This window comes from Zootoca vivipara, chromosome 1 (assembly GCF_965207765.1).
Source record: "Zootoca vivipara chromosome 1, rZooViv2.hap1.1, whole genome shotgun sequence".
NCBI classification, from domain to species: domain Eukaryota; kingdom Metazoa; phylum Chordata; class Lepidosauria; order Squamata; family Lacertidae; genus Zootoca; species Zootoca vivipara.
In genome coordinates, this window is record NC_142582.1 from 134,561,061 (window position 1) to 134,587,431 (window position 26,371).

The following is a 26,371-nucleotide window of genomic DNA, read 5'->3' on the forward strand; positions in this document are numbered from 1 at the left end:
CCTGGAAGCTGTACACCAGCAAGATGAGTGCCGCAACCCCAGAGTCGTTCGTGACTGGGCCTAATGGTCAGGGGTCCCTTTTACCTTTACCTTTAGGCAGGCTAGTCCTGTGCATTACACATAATGCATTCTGCAGGCTGGCTAAGCGACTTGTTGTGCTTCATTCTTGCTGCATATGAGTAACGTGTGGTCGTCACCCCAAGCATTTTTATTGCCTTCGAATCCAGAAAGAGCAGCTGCCCTTGGCAGAACACAACAAAGATGCTGAAATGGCTGGGCCTCTGGTTTGTGGAACAGTTTTGGGCTTGTTTTGGGATGGACTCTTGAAAGAGCTAAGCAGGACTAAGTAGCTTCAGGAGTGTAGCTTGACCAGCAGCTGAGATCCAGCCCTAAAGGGCCCTGCTGAGATTTCACTGACAAATCAACTTCAAACAATTCAAGAACTTGCTGCAAATATTTATTGAAGTCCATCTCACCCACCAAACACAATATATACTGGTCAGTACACAAGAGAGTATATTTGTATTAAGGCAAGGAGTCCCCAGGAAAATAAATAATTTCACACTTAAGATCAGTATTGTCATAGTGCCTATTGAGTGTTCATAGTGGTCCTCATCCTTAGCTAAGTAATTCTTACCGTACACAACCCCACTATTACACCTGATGCATTCAATTCAAATACTTCCATAAGATAATGCCCCACCTTTTTCTTACAAAGATTTTGCAAACCTGCAGTTTGTATAATCTTTTTTATATAGTTGAGCCATTAGGAGAGTTTAAACATCCAGGTCCCCCAGAGATCTCCCACAGCAGTTTGCGTCAGAGGAAATGCCTGCATCCAAACCCCAGAAAACAGGATGAATGAGAGACTGTCGACTTTAGGGCTTTCTGGAGTTGGAAAAAACAAAAATTTCAACCAAATATCTGCTGGTAGAGAAAGAGGAGACAAAATTGCACAAGCAACATTCTTGCCTCAGCCTCCCAGTTGTTATGTCTGATAATCACTGTGTAAACAGGAGAACCTCTACAAATATTCAGGCTTGCTTAAATCTATTGGACAATTAATTGAAGGAAGGTGCTTATGTCTAAAGCCTTCAGAATTTTGTTTTTTACTGATGCAGCTCTGCAAGAAGTCACAGCCTCCAGCTGCACAGAATCTGCAGCTGCCCTCCCAACACCCCTGAACCCTTTTTGTGAGTGCTGTCAGCCCCCCTTCTGGGAATGGCCCCAGGGGACTCCTTGTCCTGCTGCCATTAATGAACACTGAGCAGGAAGAGAGGAGCCACTTCCAGAGTTAAATCCCCTCTGCACAGGGAAAGTGGCACAACACCCCAGCTCACAGGAGACCCCTGTGCAGAATGAGGCCCTTGCAATGGCCAATGAAGGAAAAGGGATGGCAAAGAGTCCTATGGAGAGGGCTTGCTGACACGTGGCCCAGCAGGAAAGGTGGCAGCCACCATGTTGCACGACAAGCAAGAGACACCACATGGAGACACAGGCAGGTGGCGATGGCGGCTGTCATTGGGGGCTTGTTGGGCTGCCCTCTTCCGTGAGGGTCTTGAAATCCATGGACAGGGCCATCTCCTCAGCCAAGGGGGGCCTTTGCCACTCCTCCCGTGTCAAGATGTAGCCCACAATGGCCCCAAAAGCCACCAGCAGGAGGCCCAAGGTGTTGGCAAGGACTCCCTCTGGGGCAAAGGAGCTGTAGGTCTCCCTGAGCAAGAACAGAAACGTTGACATTAGCACAAGCACTTTATCTCCACTCCACCCCCATTTCTGGTTTGTTTGTTTGTTTGTTTGTTTGTTTGTTTGTTTGTTTGTGAAAAAGGCAGCTGAAGGCTTTGGGCAACTCGTCTGCTGACCAGACATGTTCAGAATCTCATTCTGCCTTCCAGGCCAGAGGAGGCAATGGAGACGGCACTCAGTTCCGAGCCCAGCACTGCTGCCATTTTGCAGGATGTTGATTTGAGAATACAGTATATTAACCAAGTAAACTGCAAAAAGCTGTAACAAACACCCCTCCTAGGCAGTCATTTCTGCTCCATCCCTCACTTTGCAGCCCAAAATTCTGGATTTATCAGAGAGCCATCAGGTTGTAAGTTAAAACAGAAACACTTCCACAAAGTGGGGGCCACTCACTTGATGTTGAAGAGCAGCACCTCTAGGATCCCCAGCAGGGCGGTGGCAACGGAAAGGATGAGGAGGGCAGCCCCAAAGAAGACATGCTGTGGTTTGTATCTGCTGCGGAGTGAAAAGGAGGCTCCGGGGAAGAGGAAGAAGCTCCAGCCCAGCAGCCACTAAGGAGGAAGGGGAGCCAGTGCCCCAAAGTCAAGAGGCAGCACAGCCCCGTGTGGTTTCTGCAGTGCGGATGCAGCCCTCCCAGAGATCTCCCATCCAGCCCTGGAATCAAAGGTCCCCCTGAGATGGTGCCCCAGGCTTAGGGGCAGAAGGTCTCCCTTCCAATAATCCACACCCACAGCTTCCTTCACTTCTGATCCCAAGAAGCCACGACGGGTATGGGGGGGGGCACATGGGCTGGCTCAAAGGGGATTCAGAGCGGCAGCCTCCTTCCTTGGAGGTTTTCAAGCAGTGGTTGGATGGCCCTCTGTCACGGATGCTTTAGCAGAGATTCCTGCATGGCAGGGGGTCGGTCCCTTCCAACTCTTAAGATTCTATGTGGTGCCACTGCGTGACCCCCCAGGAGGAAGGGGGTGCAGGAAGGGCTCCCCAGCTGTGCTTTGGGAAAAGATGTGCATCCTGGGAGCCAAGGCCCAGCTCCCCAGGCAGACAGTGTCAAGAGCCCCGCGTTGTTTCTGCAGTGTGGATGGAGCCCTCCCAGAGATCTCCCACCCAGCCCTGGAATCAAAGGCCCCCCCCCTGAGATGCATGTGGGTGGCTGCTGGAAGCTCTGAAGCTCTGAAGCTGTCAGGCTGCAGCATGCAGCAAGGATGTGGCTCAAGGGCGTTCTTCCTCCATGTGCTTGTGTCCATGCCAACAGACCCCTGGACAGCTCAAGCCCCCCTCCAAGGTTGCTGAGGAATCTGGGGAGCCCCAGCACCACATGTACTTTCAACAGGGAATCAGCAGCCAGAGTTTCTTCCTTTCTCGGGCTCTGATTTCCTGCCCCTCGTGCATTTCTCCCTCGCTGCTCTCTGGGGCACAGACCTGCTTCGGAAGGAGGCCAGGCAGACACCAGCCCCCTCCCCTCCCTCCCTCCCTTCCTCCCTCCCTTCCTTCCTTCCTCCCACTCTGCTTTTGCCTCACCTGCACAAAGTAGAAGCCAAAGGCCAGGATGCCACACCAGCTGTGCAGGCTGTACATGTCCGGGATGCTCTGCTTCTTGTGGAATTGGAACACGGCTATCAGACCTGAAGGGAGGGAGGGAGGAAGAGGCCTCAGGTGACCCCCTGCCTTTCCCTGCCATCCCAACCTGTAAGGGGGCGGAGTTACAGAGAACAGCCCCCCATCATAAAGTCCAGCTCCTCAACCAGTCAGAGCTCCAGCAGCGGCTCCAGTGAAGGGCAGGAGGAAGTGAGCAAGTCGGTACAGGGCTCTGGCAGCATCCAAGAGCTGTGACTGCAGCCTGGAGCTCCTATACAGGAAATGGCCAGTGGCGGAGCATCGGACAGGCGCCCTTTTCCCCCAACGCCTGATTTGAGGTGTGCCAGCTCCCGTAGGAACAAGGGGTGGCGCTTTGGGGGTCCCCAAACTACTTTGCTGGGCGCATAGCCGGAAAGCGCCATTGCAAGATTCTGATGAAGACTGAACAGTCATGTCTCCCCTATCTCTTGCACTGCAAATAAGTGTGCACCAATAAAAGTCTTAAAGACACGGCGGTGTGGAGCGTCATTACTCAAAGGTAGTCACCAGCATCCCTGACACAACCCTTAGACAAAACTGCAGCAGAGGGGGGGCACTTAACACAAGGGATGAGGGATGGGGAGATGGGCAGGTCCAACTTGCCTGGGAAGAAGCAGATGGGTAGAAATGGCAGGTGGTGGAGACTGTCTGTCTTGGGGAGCCCTGCTAGTCGTATTCCAATCCATATATGTGAGGAATGCAGTAAGTCACCCATGGCCTGGTTCCCCCCCCCCAGCCTTATGTCTTTTGGGGAGGGGAGGCCCAAAACATGCCCCACTTCCTCTAGCTTATTGGAGAACTCCGAGGAGCTGTGGGTTGACCCCGAGACTCAGGGAAGCCTCTGACCACTCCCTTGAGCTTGGTGTCCCTCAGAGGAGCTTCTGAGAAAGCAGGCAGGAAGTTGAGGCTCAAGCAAATGGGGCAGATTATTCCAGCTGCCCCCCCCCCCCCAGGACTCACCAACCAGTGCAATGACCAGCGCCAGGGCATGGAGCAGCCCGTGCAGGATCTTGGTGGAGCGCTTGGTCTCGTGCCGGAAGACCCGATATACCAGGATGGCTGCAAGAGGAGAAGATGGAGGGGAGAGGGGCAATGAGTTGTGGGGCTGGCTGAGAGGGGGGCTTGGCTCTTGCTCCCATGGCCAGGAACTGCTCCGCTCAGACCCCACAAGAAGCATTCTTCAGTTCTGTATTTTGTACACTTATAAATTCATTAATATATATTTTAAAAACAAACAAATAAATAATTGAAAAGATCTGAGGGTCTCTCAAAAATCTGGAATTTGAATAACAGAGTGGAAGATAATCTAGTGGAGCATCAGCCTTGATCATGTGGCTGAATGACCATGCGCAGACACAGTTTGTGGACCCCTGGCTGGGCAGTGCAAGATGTGCTTCTGCCTCCTCTGGGGCGGGGGGGGGGGCACATCCTGTTCTGTCCCCTCTCCTAAATTGTGAATGCAGTTACAGCAGGGGCAGGGGTTTGAAATAAGCAGCTCCCAGTTGTCTCCCTCGGAAGGCAGTTCTCAAAAGGCCCCCTCCCACCACTTCCTTACCGTCTCCTTGTAGGAAGACCATCCCAATGACCATGCAGAGAGGGTGGGCATTGAACTGCAGCTTGGATCCATCCCAGGCAATGCCGCCCCGGTATTGGCCCATCCAGGTCCCCGTCAGGGTGATCACGGCCAAACCCACCACCTGTGAAGCAGCCACGGCGTAGGTGAGGCCAGATGGACTGGAGCTCCTGGCCGGAGAATCCTCCATGCTGTGCTCAGCAGAGCTCGGGGCTGCCAAACAAGGGGAGCACAGCTGTCAGCAGGTAGACCCTGGAAATCTCGGAGGAACTGGAATTTGGGGGAGACCTGCACCCCTCCTTGTCCCACTTGGCGGCAGCAGCCCCTTGGAGAAGCTGCACCCATCACCAGATCTTCCGTTGATTCCAGTGGCCAAAGAGGGCCCAGAGGGTGGACCAGTTACTCTACGAGCCAAAGGTGGCCCTCAAGATGTCACTGGACTTCCAGTGGAGTCCGTTGTGATTCTTACTTATCTGTCTGCATTGTTTTAAAGTGATCATTTATCTCTTTTGTAAAGCTTGCTGCACACCGCTCTGGAATATTGCACAAAGGGTGCTCTATGAATACTTTTCATGCACAACTAAGATGCTGGGCTAGGCTGCCTGGGGTCTCTCCTTCGCCATATTGTGGCTCTATAAGGATCGGGGAGAAGAGGAAGCTGGCATGGCCCCACTTGGCCCCAGGGGAGAGAGCCCAAGCAGAAGCTGTGGGGAAAGAGTCTGAAGCTCCTCCACCTTCTGCAACTGGGAACTACAACTCCCATCCTCCTTGGCATCATACAGCAATGTTTTGGGGGTGCCTGATGGGACCCGGAGAGTTCAGAGCATCTGAGCAGGCAGGAAGCACCATGTTGGGGAAGGCCGCTCTGGCCAAACTCCCCCCAGGGGTCCCTCACCCAATATGTTTGTTCCCCACCTGCATCTTCAGGTCCTTCTCTGCACTTTGACCCAACACAGTAGAAAGGTCTGCAAATGTCCTCCCCTTTAAAATAAACACAAGCCCCATGAAAACACAAAAATGCCTTCATTGGGCCACAACCAACACTGATGATGTTCTCTCTGCACTGGGAGTTCCCAATCCAAGCAAGAGCCTCTGCTCTTGGGAAAGGGAAATGCAAAGTCTGACTGTCCCCCGCCCCCTGCAGGCTGCCTTCCAGCTTCTCTCTTCTACTGAGTCTCCACCCAAAGATGGGGCAGGATGGAGCCTAGATGTGCTTATGGGCAAAACCAGGACTAAAACATTGAGCCTCTTGGGTTTGCTGATTGGAAGGTCAGCAGTTCAAATCCCTGCAACAGAATGAGTTCCTGTGGCTCTTTCCCAGCTCCTGCCAACCTAACAGTTCAAAAGCATGCCAGTGCAAGTAGATAAATAGGTACCACTGTGGTGGGAAGTTAAATGGCTTACGTCACAGTGTCTGATTGCACCAGAAGTGGTTTAGTCCTGCTAGCCACATGACCCAAAAAGCTGTCTATGGACAAACAGTGTCTCCCTCAGCATGAAAGTGAGATGAGTGCCACAACCGCATAGTTGCCTTTGACTGGACTTAATCATCCAGGGATCCTTTACCTTCATGGGCAAAACCTCAGTGCCACCATTTGCTGGTGGAGAAGCATAGCCTTCAATGCCTCCAAGGAGCCTGGTGAGTTGTCCCCCAGCTGCGTTGCTGGGCTCTGGCTCTCGCAGCCCCACTGCCAGGGACATGGGTGCCCGGGGGGCTGTTCTGTTGCACAGCACACAGCTGGCCTTTGCAGAAGGGAGGAGGAGGATGGGGCTAAGCCAATTGTCTTAATCCACTTAACTGCGCTGATCTAATAAGGCCTGCAGCTCTGGCCAAGAATCGATGCAAATGCGATTCACTGATAAAGACACCCACTCCCACTTCAGCTTCCAGGATCCAGGCTTCTGTTGGGTACATCCTGCTCCCCAACCAGATCCCCCTCTGGCCCCCTAAGCACTTTGGATACTGCTGCTCCACAACAGCAGAGAGCAGGAGCTGCCATTAAAACAGATGAAAACATCTGGCTGCAGAACAGTCCTCTCTCAGGAGAGGCGCAAGGCAGGGGATTCCTTTAGGCTGTGCTGACTTGCCAGGGGGAGAGGCTGCTAACATTCTCCTTTCCCTTCCTCCCCCACAACAAACACTCTGTGAGGTGAGTGGGGCTGAGAGATTTCAGAGAAGTGTGACTAGCCCAAGGTCACCCAGCAGCTGCATGTGGAGGAGCGAACCTGGTTCCCCAGATTATGAGTCTACCGCTCTTAACCACTACACCACACTGGCTCTTAGAAAGAAGTTATATAGAAAGAAGTTACCAGTTGCTGCCAAGGGACCCCCCCCCCCAAAAAAAAAAACAATAAGAGAAACCTCAAACCAGCTTTCATACATCCCCCTTCCCCTGTGCCATTGTTGAGTTGAAAGGGACCCTGGGCATCATCTTCTAGTCCAAGAGTGTAAGGTCTGACAAATTCCTCCATTGCCTTGCCAGCCATTTCATTTCCCAGAAGGTGGAAGAACCAACAAGGGGATCATCTATCTTGGATCTGGTCCTCACCAATAGGGAGGAACTGATTGACAAAGTGGAAGCACTTGGAAACTTGGGAGGAAGTGATCCTGTTCTCCTGGGTTTCAGGATACAGAGGAAAGAGAAAACTGAGCATAGTCGGACACAGGCGCTGGACTTTTAGAAGGCCAACTTCATATACAGTAGCTTAAGGCAGTGTTTTTCAACCACTGTTCCGCGGCACACTAGTGTGCCGCGAGATGTTGCCTGGTGTGCCGAGTTAATTTTTTTTAACATTTTCTAATGGTGGTGTGCCTCGTGATTTTTTTTCATGAAACAAGTGTGCCTTTGCCCAAAAAAGGTTGAAAAACACTGGCTTAAGGAGCTACTGGGTGTGATCCCATGGTCAAAAATTCTCAAAGAGAAGGGATTCCAAGAAGGATGGGAGTTTCTAAAAGGATAAACATTGAAGGCCCAAATGCAGACAAAGAAAAGTGGGGGGCTCGACAAAAATATATGCAAGCCATTTTCATACAAATTGCCCCCAAGTCACAGTAGAGAGGTAACCCCACCCCACCCCCACCCCCCACTTTCTAGACTTCCCTTGCACAAAAACCCCAGCACTCCAACAAATTCTGCAAATAAAAAAATATTATAGGTTCCACTTTATATGGAATATATATGGGCACCCCTCTGGTGCCCAGCCGCCACCCCCGCCCCTATATATATATATATATATATATATATATATATAATCATTAAAGGCATCTTGCCCACCTGTTTGGCTGAACTCTGGAAAAGAGGATCTACTCTGAAGTGGCTGGCAGACCTGCACATGCCACCCATTTCTGCAAAAGAGAGACATCTGCTTCCTTGGGCGGCGGTTACAGTCAGCAGAGCCAATGAAATTTTCTCTCCACCTGGCGGAAGCCCAAGCCCAGGCGACCCAGGTTCTGAGGCACCAAGGCAGGGTGGGCCTGACTCTTCCCTCCTTGGTGCCCCCCTCTTCACTACCCCCCGCTCTGCCTCCTTCTCCTGCTGTGCCGCCGCGCAGGGCTGCGCTCAGCCCAGCCCAGACCCACCTGCTGCTGCGGCGGCGATCTCTGCTCCGCGTCCTGAGCCCCAAAAGGCGCGTCTGCCGGCCGCTCCGGAGCTCCTTGGGCAGCAGAGAGACGAGGCTCCCGTTTCCTCCTCCTCCTCCTCCTCCTCCTCCGGGGAGAGCCTGGACCTCTCTCCCGCCCCTCGGGTGCCCAGCAGCAGCCGCCACCCCCGCCCCTTGCGCACACAGAGCGGCGGCGAGGAGGGCGCTTCTGCTCCGGACTAGGGGCGCGCTCACCCGCCACCGCCTCCCTGCTCTCAGCCGGGGGGGGGGGAGACCCTTCTTGCCTGGGGCGGGCGGGATGGTCCGACTCCTCGGAGAAGGACGGGGAGGGGGGGGGACGGGACACGGGACTGGACGGACCCACCTTCAGCTAACATGACTCACCTTTCCTGTTCTCGCCAAGGCAGGAAGCCACAGAAGGACGGAGAGAAACGCGCAGCCCCGGGAGGGGGCCGGTTTGGGCCCCTGGCTTCCTGCGATGCCCATAGGACCCAAGAATGGCAGGGTATGGAGGGGACCCCAGGGTCATCTAGTCCAACCCCCTGCAATGCAGTGCCCCTTGCTTCCAAAGAGGGGCAAGTCGGGGGGGGCAGCCTTTGAAGGGCCCTCTGCTCCTTCTGGGAGGGGGGGCAGGACCCGCCTGGCCGAGGGCGCCTCCTTGCAAAAGCCTCTGTCTCGAAAGGGATCAGGAGGGGGGGGCAAGGGGATTCAAGGTGGGGGGCGGAGGGACAAAGAAGGGCCGGGAGGGGGGCGAGCCAGACCTCCAAGCTCTTGGGGTCCTGTGTGGGCAGACGGAAGCCCATCCCGGCCGGGGGGGGGGCGGGCTGGGCTGGCCCGCTCCACGGGGGTGGGCGAGGTTGCCCATCCCACTTCTTCCCCCCCCCGGCCGCCCAGACCTGAGTTACGGGGTGGCGGGGCGACCCAGCCGGGTCCTCTCTGGAGGATGGGGGGGCCCTTGGCGCTCGCTTGCTGGAGGGGCTCCGGGCCCGCGAGCCGACGGGGGCGCCCCTCTCCTCCTCCTCCCCCTCACCTGGCGGCGCCTCCGTCCGAGTCGCTGCTGCTGCGCGCCGTCAGCCTCTTCCTCCCGGCCGGGCTCCGTGGGGGGGGGGGAGCTGGCATCTCCCTCCCCATCCCCACCCCGTCGCCATGGAAACGGGGAGCTGCGGGGCGAGGGAGGAAGAGGGACTGCAGCCAAGGGGCCCCTCCCTGCCAGTCCAGGCTGAGCAGGTGCAGGGGCGCAGGCTCGGGTAGAGATGGGGGCTTCCCTGAGCCCCAAGAAAGAAGCGCTGGGCGAGATAAGCCCCCCCTCACCCGGCTGAGGGGGTCTCCCTGCAGTTTGCAGCTGGCTGCGCTAGGGCGCTTCCCTGCTTGAGAAACTTGCAAGGCGCGGTTGGCCCCACAGGAAGGAAGATGACCGGTGGAACTCCCTGCCGCTTTTTAGGTGTCTCTTGGAAACAGTCCTTTCAAGACAGGCCACCTCAATACATTTTTATATAGAGCCACCAGCATCTACTGATGATTTAAATGTTTCATAGATACAGATTGATTATTTTATGTTAGGGGTCTCCCTCAACCCCAATTTTTAACTGGTTTTATCCAGTTCTTTGAGATTTTCTTTGTATAAAGCCACTAAGAAACGTAATAATGTCTTAGCTTCCATAGCAAATGTGTTGTTAGATTATAAACTTCATCTTTTGCAACAAAAGGTAGTATTTAGAAGTGTACTGGTACTTTTGTACAGAAAGGGACTATCTACAACATGTTGCAGATGTATTTAGGAAAACGCTTCTTTGAAACATAAGTTTAAGCAATGTCTGACAATTATGATTTTTTGGATTAAAGTCTTAGGATGTATAAATACTATATTTGGGGGGGAAATAAAATTGTCAGATGTTAACATTATCCTAAATGCCATGCCAATTATATGGGGCTTGGCAGCTGGTTGATCTAGATGGACTCTTTGTGCCCTTACTTCTGCCAAAAGACTGGTATTGACAGGAAAGATAATACTTCGCCCCCCTTTGATCAATGGAGAGATGATAGGACATCTCTTGCAACATAGGAACAGATTGCTTTTAAATGCAGATTGTGTATTTTGTGCATTTTGTTCAGAGAGAGATGACCTCCATTTGCCTCTTGTGGCTTAATCAACCAGCTGCTCTTTCCAACATCCAGGACTCTGTAAACACCAAGTATTTTATTTTCAAAAATTCGGAAACGATTTTCACCCTCTGCACGCAACTCTGGTCCTGGGGACTCCTGGCCTGCAGGAGCAGCTCCCAGTTGGTGAAGGACCCAGTTTGCTGTCTCTGCCAGGTAGAGCAGGTGCACCTCCCTGCACCAGAGCCCACTTTGCCTCTGCTGGAGGGTCAAAACCAACTCCTCCGCCCGAAGAAAGGCCACCTGGGCTTTGCAAGAGTCTTTTTTCGCTCTGCCGCTTCCACAAGTTCCTCTTGGATCCCTCAGGCCTTCTTTTTTCTGCCTTGGAAGCTGCGCTTTGCCCCTTGTCCAAAGCAAACAGTGGGTGGGACACTGGAAGAGAAGGAACAGCAAGAGAGCTTTCAGTGTCCTTGTGGCCAGCAGTAAAAAGGGCTCCTGGTGGATCAGAGGCTTGCCTGGGGCTTCTCAGAAGGCCCAGAAATCTATTGAAATTTGTTCCGCTTTCCTGTTGATCAGCCCTTCAGGCTCAACAATGGGTGTAGTTCCTTATTTTAACTCATTTCTGGTACCTCCACATTGAGCTCATGTTACCACAAGTGCATGCAGCATTGTCATTTGATTAATAAAAAAATTCACTCAGTCACCAGTTCAGTAACAAAGCTATGCAAACGTATATACACGCAAACAATATTCCAAAAGCAGAACAGTTCTTCCTGACTTATTCCAGAGGCCACAGACGTACACATTTCAAGAGCATGCTACCATGTGCTCCGGAAGGAAGGGGGATATAATTTTAATATAAATTAAACTGAAATAACAACAATATTGATGCCATTCATGCAGCTTCCAGCCATTCTAAAAGGATTTTAAGATGAGATATCTAATTTCTCTTGGAAGTTTTGTGACCCTTTTTAGCTTGTGGCTGACCGAAGAAGCAAGCATGGGTTCCTGAAAAATAAGTCATGTCAGACTAATCTGATCTCATTTTTTGACAGAATTACAAGCCTGGTAGATGAAGGTAACGCTGTGGATGTAGCCTATCTTGATTTCAGCAAGGCCTTTGACAAGGTGCCCCATGATATTCTTGTAAAGAAGCTGGTAAAATGTGGGCTAGACAATGCTACCATTCAGTGGATTTGTAGCTGGATTACTGACCGAACCCAAAGGGTGCTCATCAATGGCTCCTCCTCATCCTGGAGAGTAGTGACTAGTGGGGTGCCACAGGGTTCTGTCTTGGGCCCAGTCTTGTTCAACATCTTTATCAATGACTTGGATGATGGGCTTGAGGGAATCCTGAGCAAGTTTGCAGATGACACCAAATTGGGAGGGGTGGCTAACACCCCAGAGGACAGGATCACACTTCAGAATGACCTTAACAGATTAGACAACTGGGCCAAAGCAAACAAGATGAATTTTAACAAGGAGAAATGTAAAGTACTACACTTGGGCAAAAAAAATGAAAGGCACAAATACAGGATGGGAGACACCTGGCTTGAGAGCAGTACATGTGAAAAGGATCTAGGAGTTTTGGTTGACCACAAACTTGACATGAGTCAGCAGTGTGATGCAGCAGCTAAAAAAGCCAATGCAATTCTGGGCTGCATCAATAGGAGTATAGCATCTAGATCAAGGGAAGTAATAGTACCACTGTATTCTGCTCTGGTCAGACCTCACCTGGAGTATTGTGTCCAGTTCTGGGCACCACAGTTCAAGAAGGATACTGATAAGCTGGAACGTGTCCAGAAGAGGGCAACCAAAATGGTCAAAGGCCTGGAAACGATGCCTTATGAGGAACGGCTTAGGGAGCTGGGTATGTTTAGCCTGGAGAAGAGAAGGTTAAGGGGTGATATGATAACCATGTTCAAATATATAAAAGGATGTCATATAAAGGAGGGAGAAAGGTTGTTTTCTGCTGCTCCAGAGAAGCGGACACGGAGCAACGGATTCAAACTACAAGAAAGAAAATTCCACCTAAACATTAGGAAGAACTTCCTGACAGTGAGAGCTGTTCGGCAGTGGAATTTGCTGCCAAGGAGTGTGGTGGAGTCTCCTTCTTTGGAGGTCTTTAAGCAGAGGCTTGACAGCCATCTGTCAGGAATGCTTTGATGGTGTTTCCTGCTTGGCAGGGGGTTGGACTGGATGGCCCTTGTGGTCTCTTCCAACTCTATGATTCTATGATTCTATGATTCTATGATTCTATGATTCAAGCATCGACATCATTTTCCACACACAAAGAACAAGCAGATGTAAGACGAGGACAGCCGCTCCAGGAGAGGCACCTACCTGGACCTGTAGAGCCGCCTCTCAGGCGGTGGAAAGGCTGGCGTGTCCTCTGCCCCAGGCTGGGGTGGCTTCTCCTCTGTGCTCTCGCTGGGGCCGACTTCCATGGCATCGTCCGCTGCCGGCTCCCTGCAGTCTTCTCCCCCCCGCACATCCATCAGGAAGGCGCTCTCTCTGGAGGGAGATCTCGCTTCCTTCGTGCTGGTGCAAAAACACAGCCCAGAGCAAAACCCTTGTCAACTTTATGAAAAGGCATGAGGACCTTGCTGCCGCCGCCCCCCCCCCAGTTTCTCTCACCACATGGAGGCTGTCAGTGAGGCCTGGCCCTTGTCAGCTTCTTCTCACCCCAGCCTTGCTTTTCTTCTTGCAACATGCAGGCAGGAGCCTGGGTGGTGCAGCAGTCACAGTGGCAGGTGAAGACTTTTTAGAAGAGGATTTAAATCCCTCCCCACCATGAGGCTCACCAAATGACTTTGGGGCCAGGCACTTCCTCTCAACCTTACCTACCTTAAAGGGTTGTTGTGGTGACATAGCGTGGATGGGGAAGCCATGCCCTTGGCTCCTTGGTGAAAAGGGCAGGATTCCAAAGAAAGCCAAACAGTATTACAAAGAATATTTGTCTGCTCCCCTCTGCTCCATGTCCGAAGCCGGTCTGCTGAACAGTGAGCATGTCTGCCCCTCCCCAGTTACCCACACCTGAGTACTTACCTCTTTGCCTTCACGGGTTTATCAAAGCGGAAGTCTGACGGGTAGCAGTGAGCTCGGACCAAGTGCTCCTTGCGCTCTTTGCTGTTCTTGAACTTCTCGGGACAGCTCTCGACCAGGCACTGGTACTAGAAAAGGGGGCTGGTCAGCATTTGGGGTCCCAGCCACTCAAGCAGGGGTGGGGTTTTTTTTTAAAAAAAGATCTCTGATGTCATATTGCATTTTTATATTTTATTGGAAGCTGTATGGCTGGGGCAATACAGTCAGATGGACAAGATACAAATAATAAAATTATTGTCATGAAGAGGAAGCTGGCTACTGGTCCAATGATCTATTATACGGACTATATATGGAGGTGACATAGCGTGGATGGGGGAGCCATGCCCTTGTGCCCCGGCTTCATAGAGCAGTCAGGAGGATGTGGGCCGTCAGGGCTGCCTTGCCTTGCCTCTGGCTCTCTCCCCCCTCTGCCCTCCCCCCTCGCTCACCAGGCTGCGCTTCTCCGCCATGACCCCGAAGAGGGCGTCGTGCCACTCGAGCAGGTGCAGGTGCAGCAGGTGCGCCGAGGGGAAGGCGCGCTGGCAGGCGGCGCAGGCGCTGCGGTGCAGGAGGCCGTAGTGATGCTCGCAGCTGGCCAGGGAGTCGAAGACCTGCGCGCAGCCCACGGCCGGGCACGAGAAGGCGGCGGGGGGCCTGCGGAAGAAGACACAGCCGGGGGTCGCAAGGGGCGCCCAGGGAGGGGGAAGGGGCGGCGGGGTTCCCACCAGGGCGCCCGCGGGCGACGCTCACCGGGAGGCCCCTCCGGGTGGGTCGCTGGGCTGCGCATGCTGGAGGCGGAGATGGCGCTGGACGTCGCCGTCCTAAGAGGGAAGAAAGACCAAGATGAGCGGAGGCGCCGCCAATGACGCCACTTCCGGGAGGGCTCCTTCGGTAGCCCAGGGCTCCCCCCCCCCGGCCTCCCTCTCCCCTCCCCGCCTGCCTGCCTCGAAAAAGGGGTGCTGGGCGGGAAAGCGGAGCCTGGCCGGGCGGAAGCGGAAGGGGCCTCCGCCTCCTCCTCCGTCTCGCTCGCCTTCCTCGTCCCGCATCCTCCCGCTTTCCTCGCCTGCTGCCGGAAGAGCCGGTCTCTCTCCCGCTTCCGCTTCCTCTCCCGCCGCCGGCGCTTCCGGTGCCTGGGAGACGCCGCCTCCCGGTCCATGGCGGCCATGAGCGAGTTCCGGCTCCACCACGATGTGAACGAGCTGCTCCGGCTCCTCCGCGCGAGGGGCTCCTGCGGGGAAGGCGGCGCCGAGGGCTACGTGGAGCTGCTGCAAAGGAGCCAGAGCGGGCCCTTCCTCGCCACCTCCGCCGCCGCCCTCGGAGCCAAGGCGAGGAGGCCCGGGGAAGGAGGGAGGGAGGGAGGGAGGGAGGCAAGGACACCCCGGGACCCCCTCTCCCTCCCTCCCTCCCTCCCTCCTAGATGGCCCCGGGACCCTCCCCAGGGACCCCGCGTCACCCTCCTCCTTTTGTCCCTCCCCCCGCCGGGCGCTGACCTCCCCCGCTGCCCCCTCTCTCCCCGCAGGTGAAGATCGCGGAGTTTTCTCGGACGCCGGAAGACTTTCTGACCAAGTACGACGAGCTGAAGTCGAAGAACACGCGGCACCTGGACTCGCTGGTGCAGCTGCTCTCCAAGCTCACCGAGGACAAGGAGGTGAGGAGAGGCGAGGCGAGGCGAGGCGAGCATGCCCCTGCCGGCCAAAGGGGACGGACAGACAGACACACAGACACCAGATGCCGAGGATGGGACAGGAGCCCCCTCCCCTCCAGCTGAGAAGGGGACAAAGCTCCTGGTCAGGGGAGACGAAGACCAAGAAAGCACTTCCAGATCCGGGGAAGGGAGGTGGGGCCCAGAGCCGGGACAGAGAGACAGGACAGACCTCGGTGCCCCCCCCCAAGAGGCAGCCCTGCAGAGGCAGCATGAACAAGCCAAGCTGCCTTACCCCCAGCCAGCCATTCCTCAACCCAGCCCAGCACTGTCCTTGATAACTGGCGCTGGCTCACCAGTTCCCCATCAAGCGAAACAGAGGGTGGGACATGGAGCCCGTGGTTGGAGGGTCCAGAGCCCCCCCACTCCCCTCTCTCCCTTCCCACCCGGCAGACTGACAAGAGAGAGACAGGTTGCTCTGGCCTGAGGCCTGAATTTGAATTCGGCCCCCTGAGGGCTGCAGGTTGCCCACCTCGGCTGAGTTCTGCTTTTTGTGGGGCTTTTGCAGACCCTCCAGTACTTGCAGCAAAATGCCAAGGAAAGGGCAGAGCTGGCAGCCAATGCAGCAGCCAACAGTGGCGGAGCCAGCAGCAGCGTCACTTTCTCCATCCCCTCAACAGCAGCCAAAATGACCGTCCAGGAGCTGGAGGAGCTACGGAAGCAGCTGGGCACCGTCACAACCAGCTCCAGCGCCCCACAGGTCCCTCTCTTCTCTCGGGTCCCCTGATTCGTTACTTGGGAAGGGAAGGGAAGGTTCTGCTGCAGCCAAAGCCTTTGAGATCTCTCTCTCACACCCAGGAAGCCTGGGATGGAGAAGCCAATGACCTCAGTGGGCAGCTGCAGGAGGCCCCTAGCTGGGCTCCCTGTAGTGCCTCCTTCAGAGGAAGTTCCGGGTGGGTGGGCTGCTCTCCGGTTTGTCAAGAGGACTAGGGGTGGGTCCTGGGTGCAAACACTGTGCCAGCCTCTCTTGCGCCCTGAGCAAAGGGGGCAGAGACTGGCAAGGAATGGGAGCCCAGCTGCCACACACCCTGCCGCCATGGCTGCTTGATAGTTCAGTGTCTGGGCTGACCTGTCACTCGCTCTCTTCCTTGGCAGTCTCTTGAGCTGGTGCGGAAGTCGCTCAGGGACAAGCAGAACAGGAAGAACTCTGGGCAGCCCATTCCGTCTTTTCCTGCCTGGGTATATGAGAGGCCAGCCCTCATCGGGGACTTCCTCACTAGCTCCAGCCTGAGCCTGGACACCACGGTGCCTATAGGTGAGTCTTGCACGAGAGGAGCGGAGGGTCTCACAGCCTGGGGCTGTTTCTGCCTGCTGGGTGTTTCTCTGGGACTGTTAATGGGCAGCCGGGCAGCTGGTGATGCTCTGCTGCCGTGGGTCTGGGCAGTGCAGCACGGAAGGTCCAGATAGGGGCCTATCCATTCCAGCAACCTGTCCTCACAGGGGCCCACCAGATGCCCCCAATGGGAAATCCATAGGCAGAATCCAAACCCAAGAGCCCTCTTCTTTCCCATAGCTGCCAGCTTGTTGTTGTTGTTGTTGTTTAGTCGTTTAATCGTGTCCAACTCTTCGTGACCCCATGGACCATAGCACACCAGGCACTCCTGTCTTCCACTGCCTCCCGCAGTTTGGTCAAACTCATGTTCGTAGCTTCGAGAACACTGTCCAACCATCTCGTCCTCTGTCGTCCCCTTCTCCTAGTGCCCTCAATCTTTCCCAACATCAGGGTCTTTTCCAGGGAGTCTTCTCATGAGGTGGCCAAAGTATTGGAGCCTCAGCTTCAGGATCTGTCCTTCCAGTGAGCGCTCAGGGCTGATTTCCTTAAGAATAGATAGGTTTAATCATCTTGCAGTCCATGGGACTCTCAAGAGTCTCCTCCAGCACCAGAATTCAAAAGCATCAATTCTTCGGCGATCAGCCTTCTTTATGGTCCAGCTCTCACTTCCATACATCACTACTGGGAAAACCATAGCTTTAACTATACTGCCAGCTTACCATAGATTAAAAACACGTGAATATGAGTAGAGTTTTATCCATGAGCCCAGTAGGCACCATAAAAACAGTGTCAGACAGCTTGACATAAAAAATAAGCCCATGAAACCGTGTCCAGGTACACAAAATATCAATAGGGATAAAGTCCAAGAGCATTTCAAGGCAGCCACCTGTAAAATGCCCCCTCCCCTCCCAGTGGTGGGAGACCCTCTCTTTTTAAGAATGGCCAGCTGCCCTTTTGGCCCTCAGGTGGGTCCCCCAAATGCATTTCTTCGATTGACATGCCGCGCCACTTTCCTCTGCCAGGGACTTTGCCGCTGGCAGCCCAGGAATCTGCTGTGGTGGAGGACTTGCTCTACGTCCTGATTGGGGTGGATGGCCGGTACATCAGTGCACAGCCACTGGTGGGCAGAGAGAGCCGCACTTTCTTGGTGGACCCCAACCTGGATATGTCGGTCAAGGAGCTGGTCACCAGGATCCTCCCTGTGGCAGCGAGCTACTCCATCGTCACCAGGTAGCAGCCTGGGGTTCCTCATCAGGAACGGAGCTGGGGGAGGCAAAGAAGACGCAGCGACAGCCAGCTGGGGGGTGGGGCCTCTTGTGCTCCTCCCACCTGGGGGCTGCAGCAGCTCAGAGCCCCATAGGCCCCGGAGCTCAGGGAGCAATGGGGGCTGCCCACCTGCCTAGAGAGCTTCTTGCTGAGCTGCACAAGAACAAGGCTTCCTTGCGTCTCGGGCAGGTGGGGGGGGGACATTGGTGGGCTACCTTTCTGGAGGGGCCCCGAAGTGCTGGGGCTGGCTTCCAGCAGCAGCTCTTCGTCCTGCACCCTGACAGGTTCGTGGAAGAGAAGTCTTCCTTTGAGTACGGGCAGGTGAACCACGCGCTGGCGGCCGCCATGAGGGCCCTGGTTAAGGAGTACATGACCTTGGTGACGCAGCTGGAGCACCTGCAGCGCCAAGGCCTGCTCTCCCTGCAGAAGCTCTGGTTCTACATCCAGCCCACCATGAGGACCATGGAGATTCTGGCTTCCCTGGGTGAGTGTGGGACAGGATCTCTGGAGGGCGGTGAGCAGGGTGTCCTTCTGAGCAGCCGCCTTCTCTGCCTGCTTGCCTCCTGCTCCCCTGAAGGGGGCGGGGGAGGGAGGGAGGCTTTGACCTTGGAGCCCCACTGCCAGGAGAGGCCAAGATGGCTCTCCTTCATCAAGGGGGGCAGCGGAAGGAGCTGGGTCCGTGTGTCCAGGTGGGGCTCTGGCTCTGCCCACTGCTGGGATGTTGGTGCAGGGAGGGTCCTTCCAAGGGAGTCCAGCAGCCCAGCGCTGAAAGGGGTTCCCTCATGCCACAGTCAGTCTCAGGTGAGGCCAGTGATTGGATCATTCCTTTTCCTGGGTGCAGCAAAGTCAAAGGGGCTCCCTCTGGGCCTTCCCACAAGGAGCCCATCCCTCAGCCCTAGAAAGAGGAGGTGCAGGGGAGCTTCCTTTGTACACATCCCCCCCCCAAAATGCTGTGGAAGCCTCCAAGTCCCCCCTACCCTGGAGCCCCAGAGCAAAAGGGGGCATCCTCTGGCCCCTCCTTTTTTATCATAATTTTTATTAGTTTCCCATTACAATCCAATAATAGCCTCATTTTAACAATACCAATTTATAATACATTTATTAATACCAATCCCCTGGCCCCTCCTGTTGAATGCGGGAATAATGCTGGCGTTCTCTCTCTCTGTTTCTGTGTCTGCAGTCTGTGAGCTGAACATTATTTGTTGATTTTGCAGAAGCTTCTTTCAGCTGAATTGGGTGGGGTGGGGGGACAGTCTTTGAATAAACAGTTCTACATGATTCAGATTCACCACAGCTGATTGGCTGGAGCATCTCAATCGCGAGAAGTGCACCTGAGAACACCAGGGACTGGCAGAGGTTCTGCTCCTGAAATGGTTGCCAGTGGCCTGTTTTCGGAGGCTCTTGGGCACATTTGGGGCCACAAGTGACACCTGAGAGGCAGGTTTTGCTTCAGCAGCCCCAAGGGCCTATCGAGCCCCGCAGAAACCCTGCCTCCGCTCTGGGCGCTCACCTTGTCAGCCAGTGTCCCAGGCCACAGTCCAGAGCAGCCATCTCCTCCTGACCCCTTTTCAGTTGGGGGGAGCTCCTGCAACATCCAGGTGTGTCTGCCAGAGATGGGCGCCTGGCCAGCCCTGGCTTCAGCAGGACTTAACTCTTCCTGCCCTTTGCTTCTTGTTGCAGCCACTTCTGTGGACAAAGGGGAGTGTGTTGGAGGGTCAACACTCAGCCTGCTGCATGATAAGACATTCAACTACACAGGAGACAGCCAAGCCCAGGAGCTCTGCCTCTACCTGACCAAGGCCGCCAGCGTCCCCTACTTTGAAATCCTGGAGAAATGGATCTACCGAGGCATCATCAATGATCCCTACAGGTGGGCGGAGGAACCTGTGATCCTTCTCTTGGCATGTGAGCTGGAGAAACCTCTGTGGTCTGTTTGGGAGTCCAAGCAGGGTGGTGTGTCCTGGGACTGCCTGGATGAAGGGAGCTGGGGAGCCTCCTGCTCTGTGCCTCCCCACCATGGGCGTAACCGCTTTTTAATTCCACAGTGAATTCATGGTGGAAGAGCATGAGCTCCAGAAGGAGAAGATCCAAGAGGACTATAATGACAAATACTGGGACCAGAGGTACACAGTTGTCCAGCAGCAGATCCCCTCCTTCCTCCAGAAGATTGCAGACAAAATTCTCAGCACAGGTGAGGAGCCCTGGTTGACAGGAAAGTGGGAGGGTTGGAGGGAGGGTCATGCAGTGGATGGGGACGCCCCCAGGCAGAGGGAGAGGTGGGGGCTGGGGAGCGGTTGCAGAGTGCTTGGGAGGTCTGGTTCCCTGTGCAGCTCTCTTCCCTTCTGCCTCTGGGCGAGTCGTATGGAGGAGATCCTGTGAGCTTTTTCTCAAGCTCCAAAAGCCGATCATGGTATTTATCTGGCTTCTTTCCATTGCCCTTCCTTCAAGGAGGTGGGTGACAGATGAAGGAATTGAGGGGATCCTCATCAAATTTGCAGAGGATACCAAACTGGGAGGGGTAGCTAATGCTGCAGAAGACAGAATCGGTATACAAAAATACCTTAATGGATTGGAGAAGTCAGGCCAAACTAACAAAAGAAGTTTCAGCGGAGACTAATGTCAGGTTCTGCACTTAAGTTTCACGCATTAGGAGGATGAGAGTGACAGCAGGGAAGGGGGAGGAGATGTGCTCATTTGTTTGTGTACAAGGTCTGAACAGCGTTTAGTGAAGAGCTGAGCCCATCCTCATGTCCCTTTGTCCCATCCATCCTGCAGGGAAGTATTTGAATGTCGTTCGGGAGTGTGGCCATGACGTCACTTGCCCCCTGGCCAAAGAGGTCATCTACACACTGAAGGAGCGGGAATATGTGGAGCAGATTGAAAAAGCCTACAACTACGCCAGCAAAGTGCTGCTCGATTTCCTCATGGAAGAAAAAGAACTTGTGGCCCACTTAAGGTTTGCTTCCTTCCAGGTGGTGCCTCTTGCAGGCTGCTTTTCTTCTCCAGGCCAACTGGGACAGTTTTAGGGGCTCCAGGCCAACTGGGACAGCAGGGGGCGGGAGGCAGGCACTTTCATGGACTTGCCCTGAGGTTGCAGGAGGAGCTGGGCGGAGGGGCAGGGGCCATGGGACCCCCACTCCAAGGAGAGTGTCCCCCCATTTCCTGAATTGCAAGGGACTGCTTTATTGCAGATGGCATAAAGATATTTGCAGCACTTCTTACTCCAAAAGCCAGATCTGCTTCTTCCTGTTTCTACCAGGCGGGGGGAGGCAGGCGGGGGGGTGAGGGGTCGCTCCTGCCTTCTCTGTTCCTGCTGCAGGGAGTTGACTGGTGGCTCCTTTCTGTGAGCAGGTCCATCAAGCACTACTTCCTCATGGACCAGGGGGACTTCTACGTCCATTTCATGGACCTCACCGAAGAGGAGCTGAAGAAGCCAGTGGACGACATCATCCCCACCCGGCTGGAGGCTCTGCTGGAGCTGGCCCTGCGGATGAGCACAGCAAACACAGACCCCTTCAAGGATGACTTGAAGGTAAAGGATGCCTGGCACAAAGCCAAGGCCTCAGAGCCCCAGGAGGCTGGCAGGTGGAGAGGACTCCCTGGTCCTGAATGGGGTAACTGTGCCCCTGAAGGACCAGGTGCGCAACCTGGGAGTCATTTTGGACTCACAGCTGTCCATGGAGGCGCAGGTCAATTCTGTGTCCAGGGCAGCTGTTTACCAGCTCCATCTGGTATGCAGACTGAGACCCTATCTGCCCGCGGACTGTCTCGCCAGAGTGCTGCATGCTCTGGTTATCTCCCGCTTGGACTACTGCAATGCGCTCTGTGAAGGACAACGAGTCTCTAACACCCAGACAGTGGTTCCCACTGTGCTTTCAGCAAAAACAGGATTAAACCTCCAGTTTTACAAAAGATAGGGCTTGGCTCTAGGTTACCTCAGGGCACTTTATCCAAAGCCTCTCACCACCTTATTACCAGTGGGGTTTTCCCTCTCATGGATCCCTACTGCTCTGGTTGGCCTCTCCAGGCCAACCTGGTTGGTTTTCTTGGCTTCACTGACCAGCTCTTAGTGTCAGAAGTACTTTGAACTAGCTTCCTTTCCTGGCCCCAGGGAAGCTTGGTTCTCTTCTTAGTCACACAACTAGAGGAACTGACACACTGCTGGAGTCAGTTAATGTTTAAGCACATTTAACTTTATTTATTGACTTGAGAACATGGATTTTACTGGTAACTTATAGTGCATTCCTTTCGGTATAGGACAGAGTCTTATTAGAGCATTTCATTCCTCCAAAGCCTAACCTCCCACTCCCCACTATCTCACTCTCCACCTTCCCCAACCAACTCCTCTCCCCCCAACTGACTCCTACTAACCGTTATCCCTCTTTTGTTTTCAAACACAGTCTAGTTCCGCCTCCTGGAGAAGTGCCTATCATTGGAGGGATAGTTTAACCCCCAACGCACCGGAATCCTCAGCAGGCACTAATCCGCCACACGCTCTATGTGGGGTTACCTTTGAAGGTAACCCGGAAACTACAACTAATCCAGAATGCGGCAGCTAGACTGGTGACTGGGAGCAGCCAATGAGACTACATAACACCGGTCCTGAAAGACCTACATTGGCTCCCAGTACATATCCAAGCACAATTCAGTGTTGCTGCTGACCTTTAAAGCCCTAAATGGCCTCGGTCCAGTATACCTGAAGGAGTGTCTCCACCCCCATCGTTCTGCCCGGACACTGAGGTCCAGTGCCGAGGACCTTCTGGCGGTTCCCTCACTGCGAGAAGCCAAGTTACAGGGAACCAGGCAGAGGGCCTTCTCAGTAGTGGCACCCGCCCTGTGGAACGTCCTCCCACCAGATGTCAAAGAGAACAACTACCACCCCACTTTTAAAGAACATCTGAAGGCAGTCCTGTTTAGGGAAGCTTTTAATGTTTGACAGACCAATGTATTTTAATACTTTGTTGGAAGCCGCCCAGAGTGGCTGGGGAAACCCAGCCAGATGGGTGGGGTATAAATAACTTATTATTATTATTATTATTATTATTATTATTATTATTATTATTATTATTACTACAGGTTTTTTAAGACTACTAAGCATTTCTGCTGGTTCAGGGTGTGACTTTGACCTCACAGGCTGTCAGTGAATGAAAATTGGAATATTTGCTGTCGTTTGTGACAGTCTGCTCACATGCTCTGCTCGGCAGCTTGAATGTCTGATTGGCCTCCTTCCTCTCACAGCCCTTTCCCCTCTTTCCAGGTTGACTTGATGCCCCACGATCTCATCACGCAGCTCCTGAGAGTCCTGGCCATTGAAACCAAGCAGGAGAAGGCCATCATCCACGCAGACCCCACGGAGCTCTCGCTCAGCGGCCTGGAAGCCTTTTCCTTCGATTACATTGTGAAGTGGCCGCTCTCGCTGATCATCAACAGGTAAGGCAGAGCAGCTCGGCTGATGGTGGCTCATCCTTTCCATCCGGAGGGGGCAGAGCACAGCCAGCCATTGGCCTGATCCTGATCCTCCTTCCTCCATGCATTTGCCTCAGTCCATGCATCATAACTTTGGAGGGGAAGGGGATGCCGGGAAGGCCTCCTCAGTGCCTCTGGAGGAAAGATGACTGGCCGGCCGCTGGCCCTGAGGTAACCTGCCTTGGCCTCTCCGGGCCCTGGCCAAGCAGCGGCTCCTCCATGCCTCTTCCCGTCTCCTAGGAAGGCCTTGACGCGCTACCAGATGCTCTTCCGGCACATGTTCTACTGCAAACATGTGGAGCGCCAGCTGTGCAACGTCTGGATCAGCAGCAAGACGGCCAAGCAGTGCTCCCTGCACTCCTCCAAATGGTGAGCTCTCCCAGAGCCAGGCAGGCCCAGTCCCCAGCAGAGTCTCTGGAGGCAGAGGCTGGCCCCTCCGCATGCGCCGTGGGTGCTCAGCCCACTGAGTTGTGGCCGCTTCCTGGGCCTTCCTGCTTTCTGCAGAACTCTTGGATGGACGAGGCCAACGGGAGGGCATTGGGCCCCCTGGCAGCAAGAGGGTCTCTCCCTGCAAGTCCCCTGGCCCTGGGAGCTCCCTTCAGATTCTGGAAGGGGGCACTGAGGCTTCAGAAACTGCTCAAGGGGCAAAGAACTTGGTAGTCAGAACTGGGTGCCTCTTCTCCTTGCTGCCTCCCCCCCCCCCCATTGCAGGGCTCCTCCTGCCTGGCACTGCCATCCTGGCAGCTAGTTTCAGCTCCTTCCTGGGCGTCTGGGCAGCATCCTGCAGCCCCACAGGGGCTCTCCTCCCATCTACCCCTCCAGGCTCCTCTCTCTCTCCCGTTCCCAGGTTTGCTGGCGCCTTCACTCTTCGCCAACGGATGCTCAACTTTGTGCAGAATATCCAGTACTACATGATGTTCGAAGTGATGGAGCCGACTTGGCACGTCCTGGAGAAGAACCTGAAGTCGGTCAGTCTAGGGCCAGTGGCCCCCAAGTCCTCCTTTCGCCTCCCAATGGTGGGGCTGGGTGGGGCCTCTGTTCCCAAGGGGCTTTCTTCTTTTTCCGCTAAAGCAGGGGCTTCATTTGCGAGTTGGAAGGGTGTCAGGCTCTCTTTTGGGAAAGCAAGGATCCGGCTGGTAAGGAGCTTTCTGCTGTACCGGAGAGCCTGAAGTAGCTGCTCACAGGAGGCCCCTGGCTCAGAAGCCCCCTTGGCTACATTTCGGCTTCTAGTGCTCCCTTTCCTCCAATGTGACAGTGAGATGGAGCTCCCTTTGCCACCTGCCTCAGCCCCTGAAAATAAGGCTTTGTCATCGCCAGCTCTGCAAAAGAACAGAGAACTATTTCTGGCCATGGCTGTTTCCGATTCCCTCGTTTCTGATGGGTTGCTTTCTCCTCTGGGCAGGCTTCCAATATTGATGATGTCTTGAGCCACCACACCAGCTTCCTGGACAACTGCTTGAAGGACTGCATGCTCACCAACCCAGAGCTGCTGAAGATCTTCTCCAAGATGATGTCTGTCTGCGTCATGTTCACCAACTGCATGCAGGTGGGTTTCCTATTGTGTCCCTCTGTGCACAGGGAGCGAGGGGCACCCCCTGGGCACCCCAGCGTACTTATGCCTGCCTGTGTCCCACCCACCAGAGATTATCCCACAGCATAAAGCTGGACAATGAGCTGGGACGCCTGACGGTGGAGCACGGGACCATGAGGGGGCCCCCAACCGATCAGGAGCGCACAGAGGAATCCGCCCGGAAGCAGATGGCAAACAAGGTAGGGGGGCGGTGCCTCTTCATTTGCAGATCCCAGCACTTCGCTCAGGGATGCTGGGAAGGTCTGGAGCTGCATGTTAGAGCCCGTGCCCTCCTGCAGATGCCCCAGCTTCAGTGATCTGCTTCTGTAGGTTTGGAAGGACTCCTGCCTGAGGGGTTAGACCAGACAACTGCTTAGCATGACTGAGCCATGGTCTGGCCTACTGCATTCCTGCTGCCGTTGCCGATGTCCCGTAGTCTAATAGCCAAATCCCTCTCTTGCCTCAAGTGTGGACGGAGCCCTTCTCTCATGGTGCTGAGCACCCGTTGGGTCCTTCCCAGGAAATCCTGCCCCAGGATGAACCATGGCAGCAGGGCCAGGGCGACTTCCTTGCCTGGCCTCCCTTCTCCCTTGTGAGCCTTAACTCCCCCCCTTTCTCTGCAGCTGATAGCAGAGCAGGCCGATACCTTGCACGTCACCTCTGGCTTCGAGGCCACAATCAACAAGTTTGACAGCAATTTCTCAGCCCACCTCCTGGACCTGCTGGACAAGCTGAGCATCTACAGCACCAATGACTGCGAACACAGCATGATCAACATCATCTACAGGTAAGCAGGCTCTGTCCTCCCAGCATCAGGGCGGCTGTGCAGGGAGGGGGCCCTTCCCCGAGGCGTCTGCTTGGCCATGGCTGAAAGCAGGAGGTTGGACTCTGCAGACCCTGCTCTTCTGCTCTGGCAGAGGGACTTCCTGGTCATGCTCCTGTGCTGCTGCCACCCTTCCCTCCCCAGGTTGGACTTCAACGGCTTCTACACGGAGCGGCTGGAGCACATGTCTGCTGAGCGGAGCCAGAAGGCCGTGCTGCAGGCGGGGCCCCCCAGGCCGCTGGTGGCCACCAAGTGACCCCCTTCCCTCTCCCCAGGGGCTGCACCCAGAACTCCCCGGGTAAATTTAGCACTACTATTGCATAGGTAGCCTAGAGCTGCAGCAAGACACTCCCACTGCAGCTGCCGTTGCTTGTCCATAAAGAATTGTGGCATTTCTGGATGCATCCACTTTTTCAACGCAGATGAACAATTTGGTGTATTTTACTTGACATAAAAAGTACCTGTAAGCAGTTCCTGAAGTCCTGTCATGTGACACAGGTGGCGGGAGGGAGGTGTTGAGGCCTATGAGATGGTGATGGAGCCAAAAGGGGCAC

At 54.6% G+C, this 26,371-nt stretch overlaps 3 protein-coding genes and 1 long non-coding RNA gene across 6 annotated transcripts; 2 read left to right on the plus strand and 2 right to left on the minus strand.

Annotated features, from left to right (window-relative positions):
• Positions 1 to 441: 441 nt before the first annotated feature.
• CYB561 (cytochrome b561) lies at positions 442 to 9,690 on the minus strand. Of its 3 annotated transcripts, none has more exons than XM_060282588.2 (6): positions 9,564 to 9,690; positions 4,916 to 5,146; positions 4,321 to 4,419; positions 3,265 to 3,368; positions 2,140 to 2,297; positions 442 to 1,714 (listed from the first exon to the last, which is right to left on the minus strand). In XM_060282588.2, the coding sequence occupies exons 2-6, from the start codon at positions 5,121 to 5,123 to the stop codon at positions 1,519 to 1,521; spliced, it is 765 nt and encodes a 254-aa protein (XP_060138571.1). In that variant the 5' UTR covers positions 5,124 to 5,146; positions 9,564 to 9,690; the 3' UTR covers positions 442 to 1,518. The 3 variants fall into 3 exon arrangements, with proteins under 3 accessions (XP_060138571.1, XP_034993873.1, XP_034993779.1); XM_035137982.3 differs by having other exon boundaries at positions 8,514 to 9,605; XM_035137888.3 differs by having other exon boundaries at positions 8,918 to 9,586.
• LOC148687772 (uncharacterized) lies at positions 7,507 to 7,930 on the plus strand. The gene is made up of 2 exons (XR_015951238.1): positions 7,507 to 7,647; positions 7,817 to 7,930. It is a non-coding gene; the product is annotated as an uncharacterized LOC148687772 (long non-coding RNA).
• A 1,020-nt stretch (positions 9,691 to 10,710) lies between the features above and the next one.
• On the minus strand, positions 10,711 to 14,797 carry ZNF511 (zinc finger protein 511). Its single transcript, XM_035138246.3, has 6 exons — positions 14,662 to 14,797; positions 14,468 to 14,538; positions 14,167 to 14,371; positions 13,682 to 13,806; positions 12,977 to 13,174; positions 10,711 to 11,065 (listed from the first exon to the last, which is right to left on the minus strand). The coding sequence occupies exons 1-6, from the start codon at positions 14,761 to 14,763 to the stop codon at positions 10,996 to 10,998; spliced, it is 771 nt and encodes a 256-aa protein (XP_034994137.1). The 5' UTR covers positions 14,764 to 14,797; the 3' UTR covers positions 10,711 to 10,995.
• A 74-nt stretch (positions 14,798 to 14,871) lies between these two features.
• TUBGCP2 (tubulin gamma complex component 2) lies at positions 14,872 to 26,287 on the plus strand. Its single transcript, XM_035137661.3, has 17 exons — positions 14,872 to 15,042; positions 15,237 to 15,365; positions 15,928 to 16,119; positions 16,515 to 16,674; positions 17,715 to 17,922; positions 18,243 to 18,442; positions 19,639 to 19,828; positions 20,004 to 20,149; positions 20,734 to 20,914; positions 21,310 to 21,490; positions 23,216 to 23,388; positions 23,665 to 23,793; positions 24,272 to 24,392; positions 24,827 to 24,970; positions 25,066 to 25,194; positions 25,618 to 25,781; positions 25,962 to 26,287. The coding sequence occupies exons 1-17, from the start codon at positions 14,872 to 14,874 to the stop codon at positions 26,071 to 26,073; spliced, it is 2,730 nt and encodes a 909-aa protein (XP_034993552.1). The 3' UTR covers positions 26,074 to 26,287.
• The last annotated feature ends 84 nt before the right edge of the window (positions 26,288 to 26,371 follow it).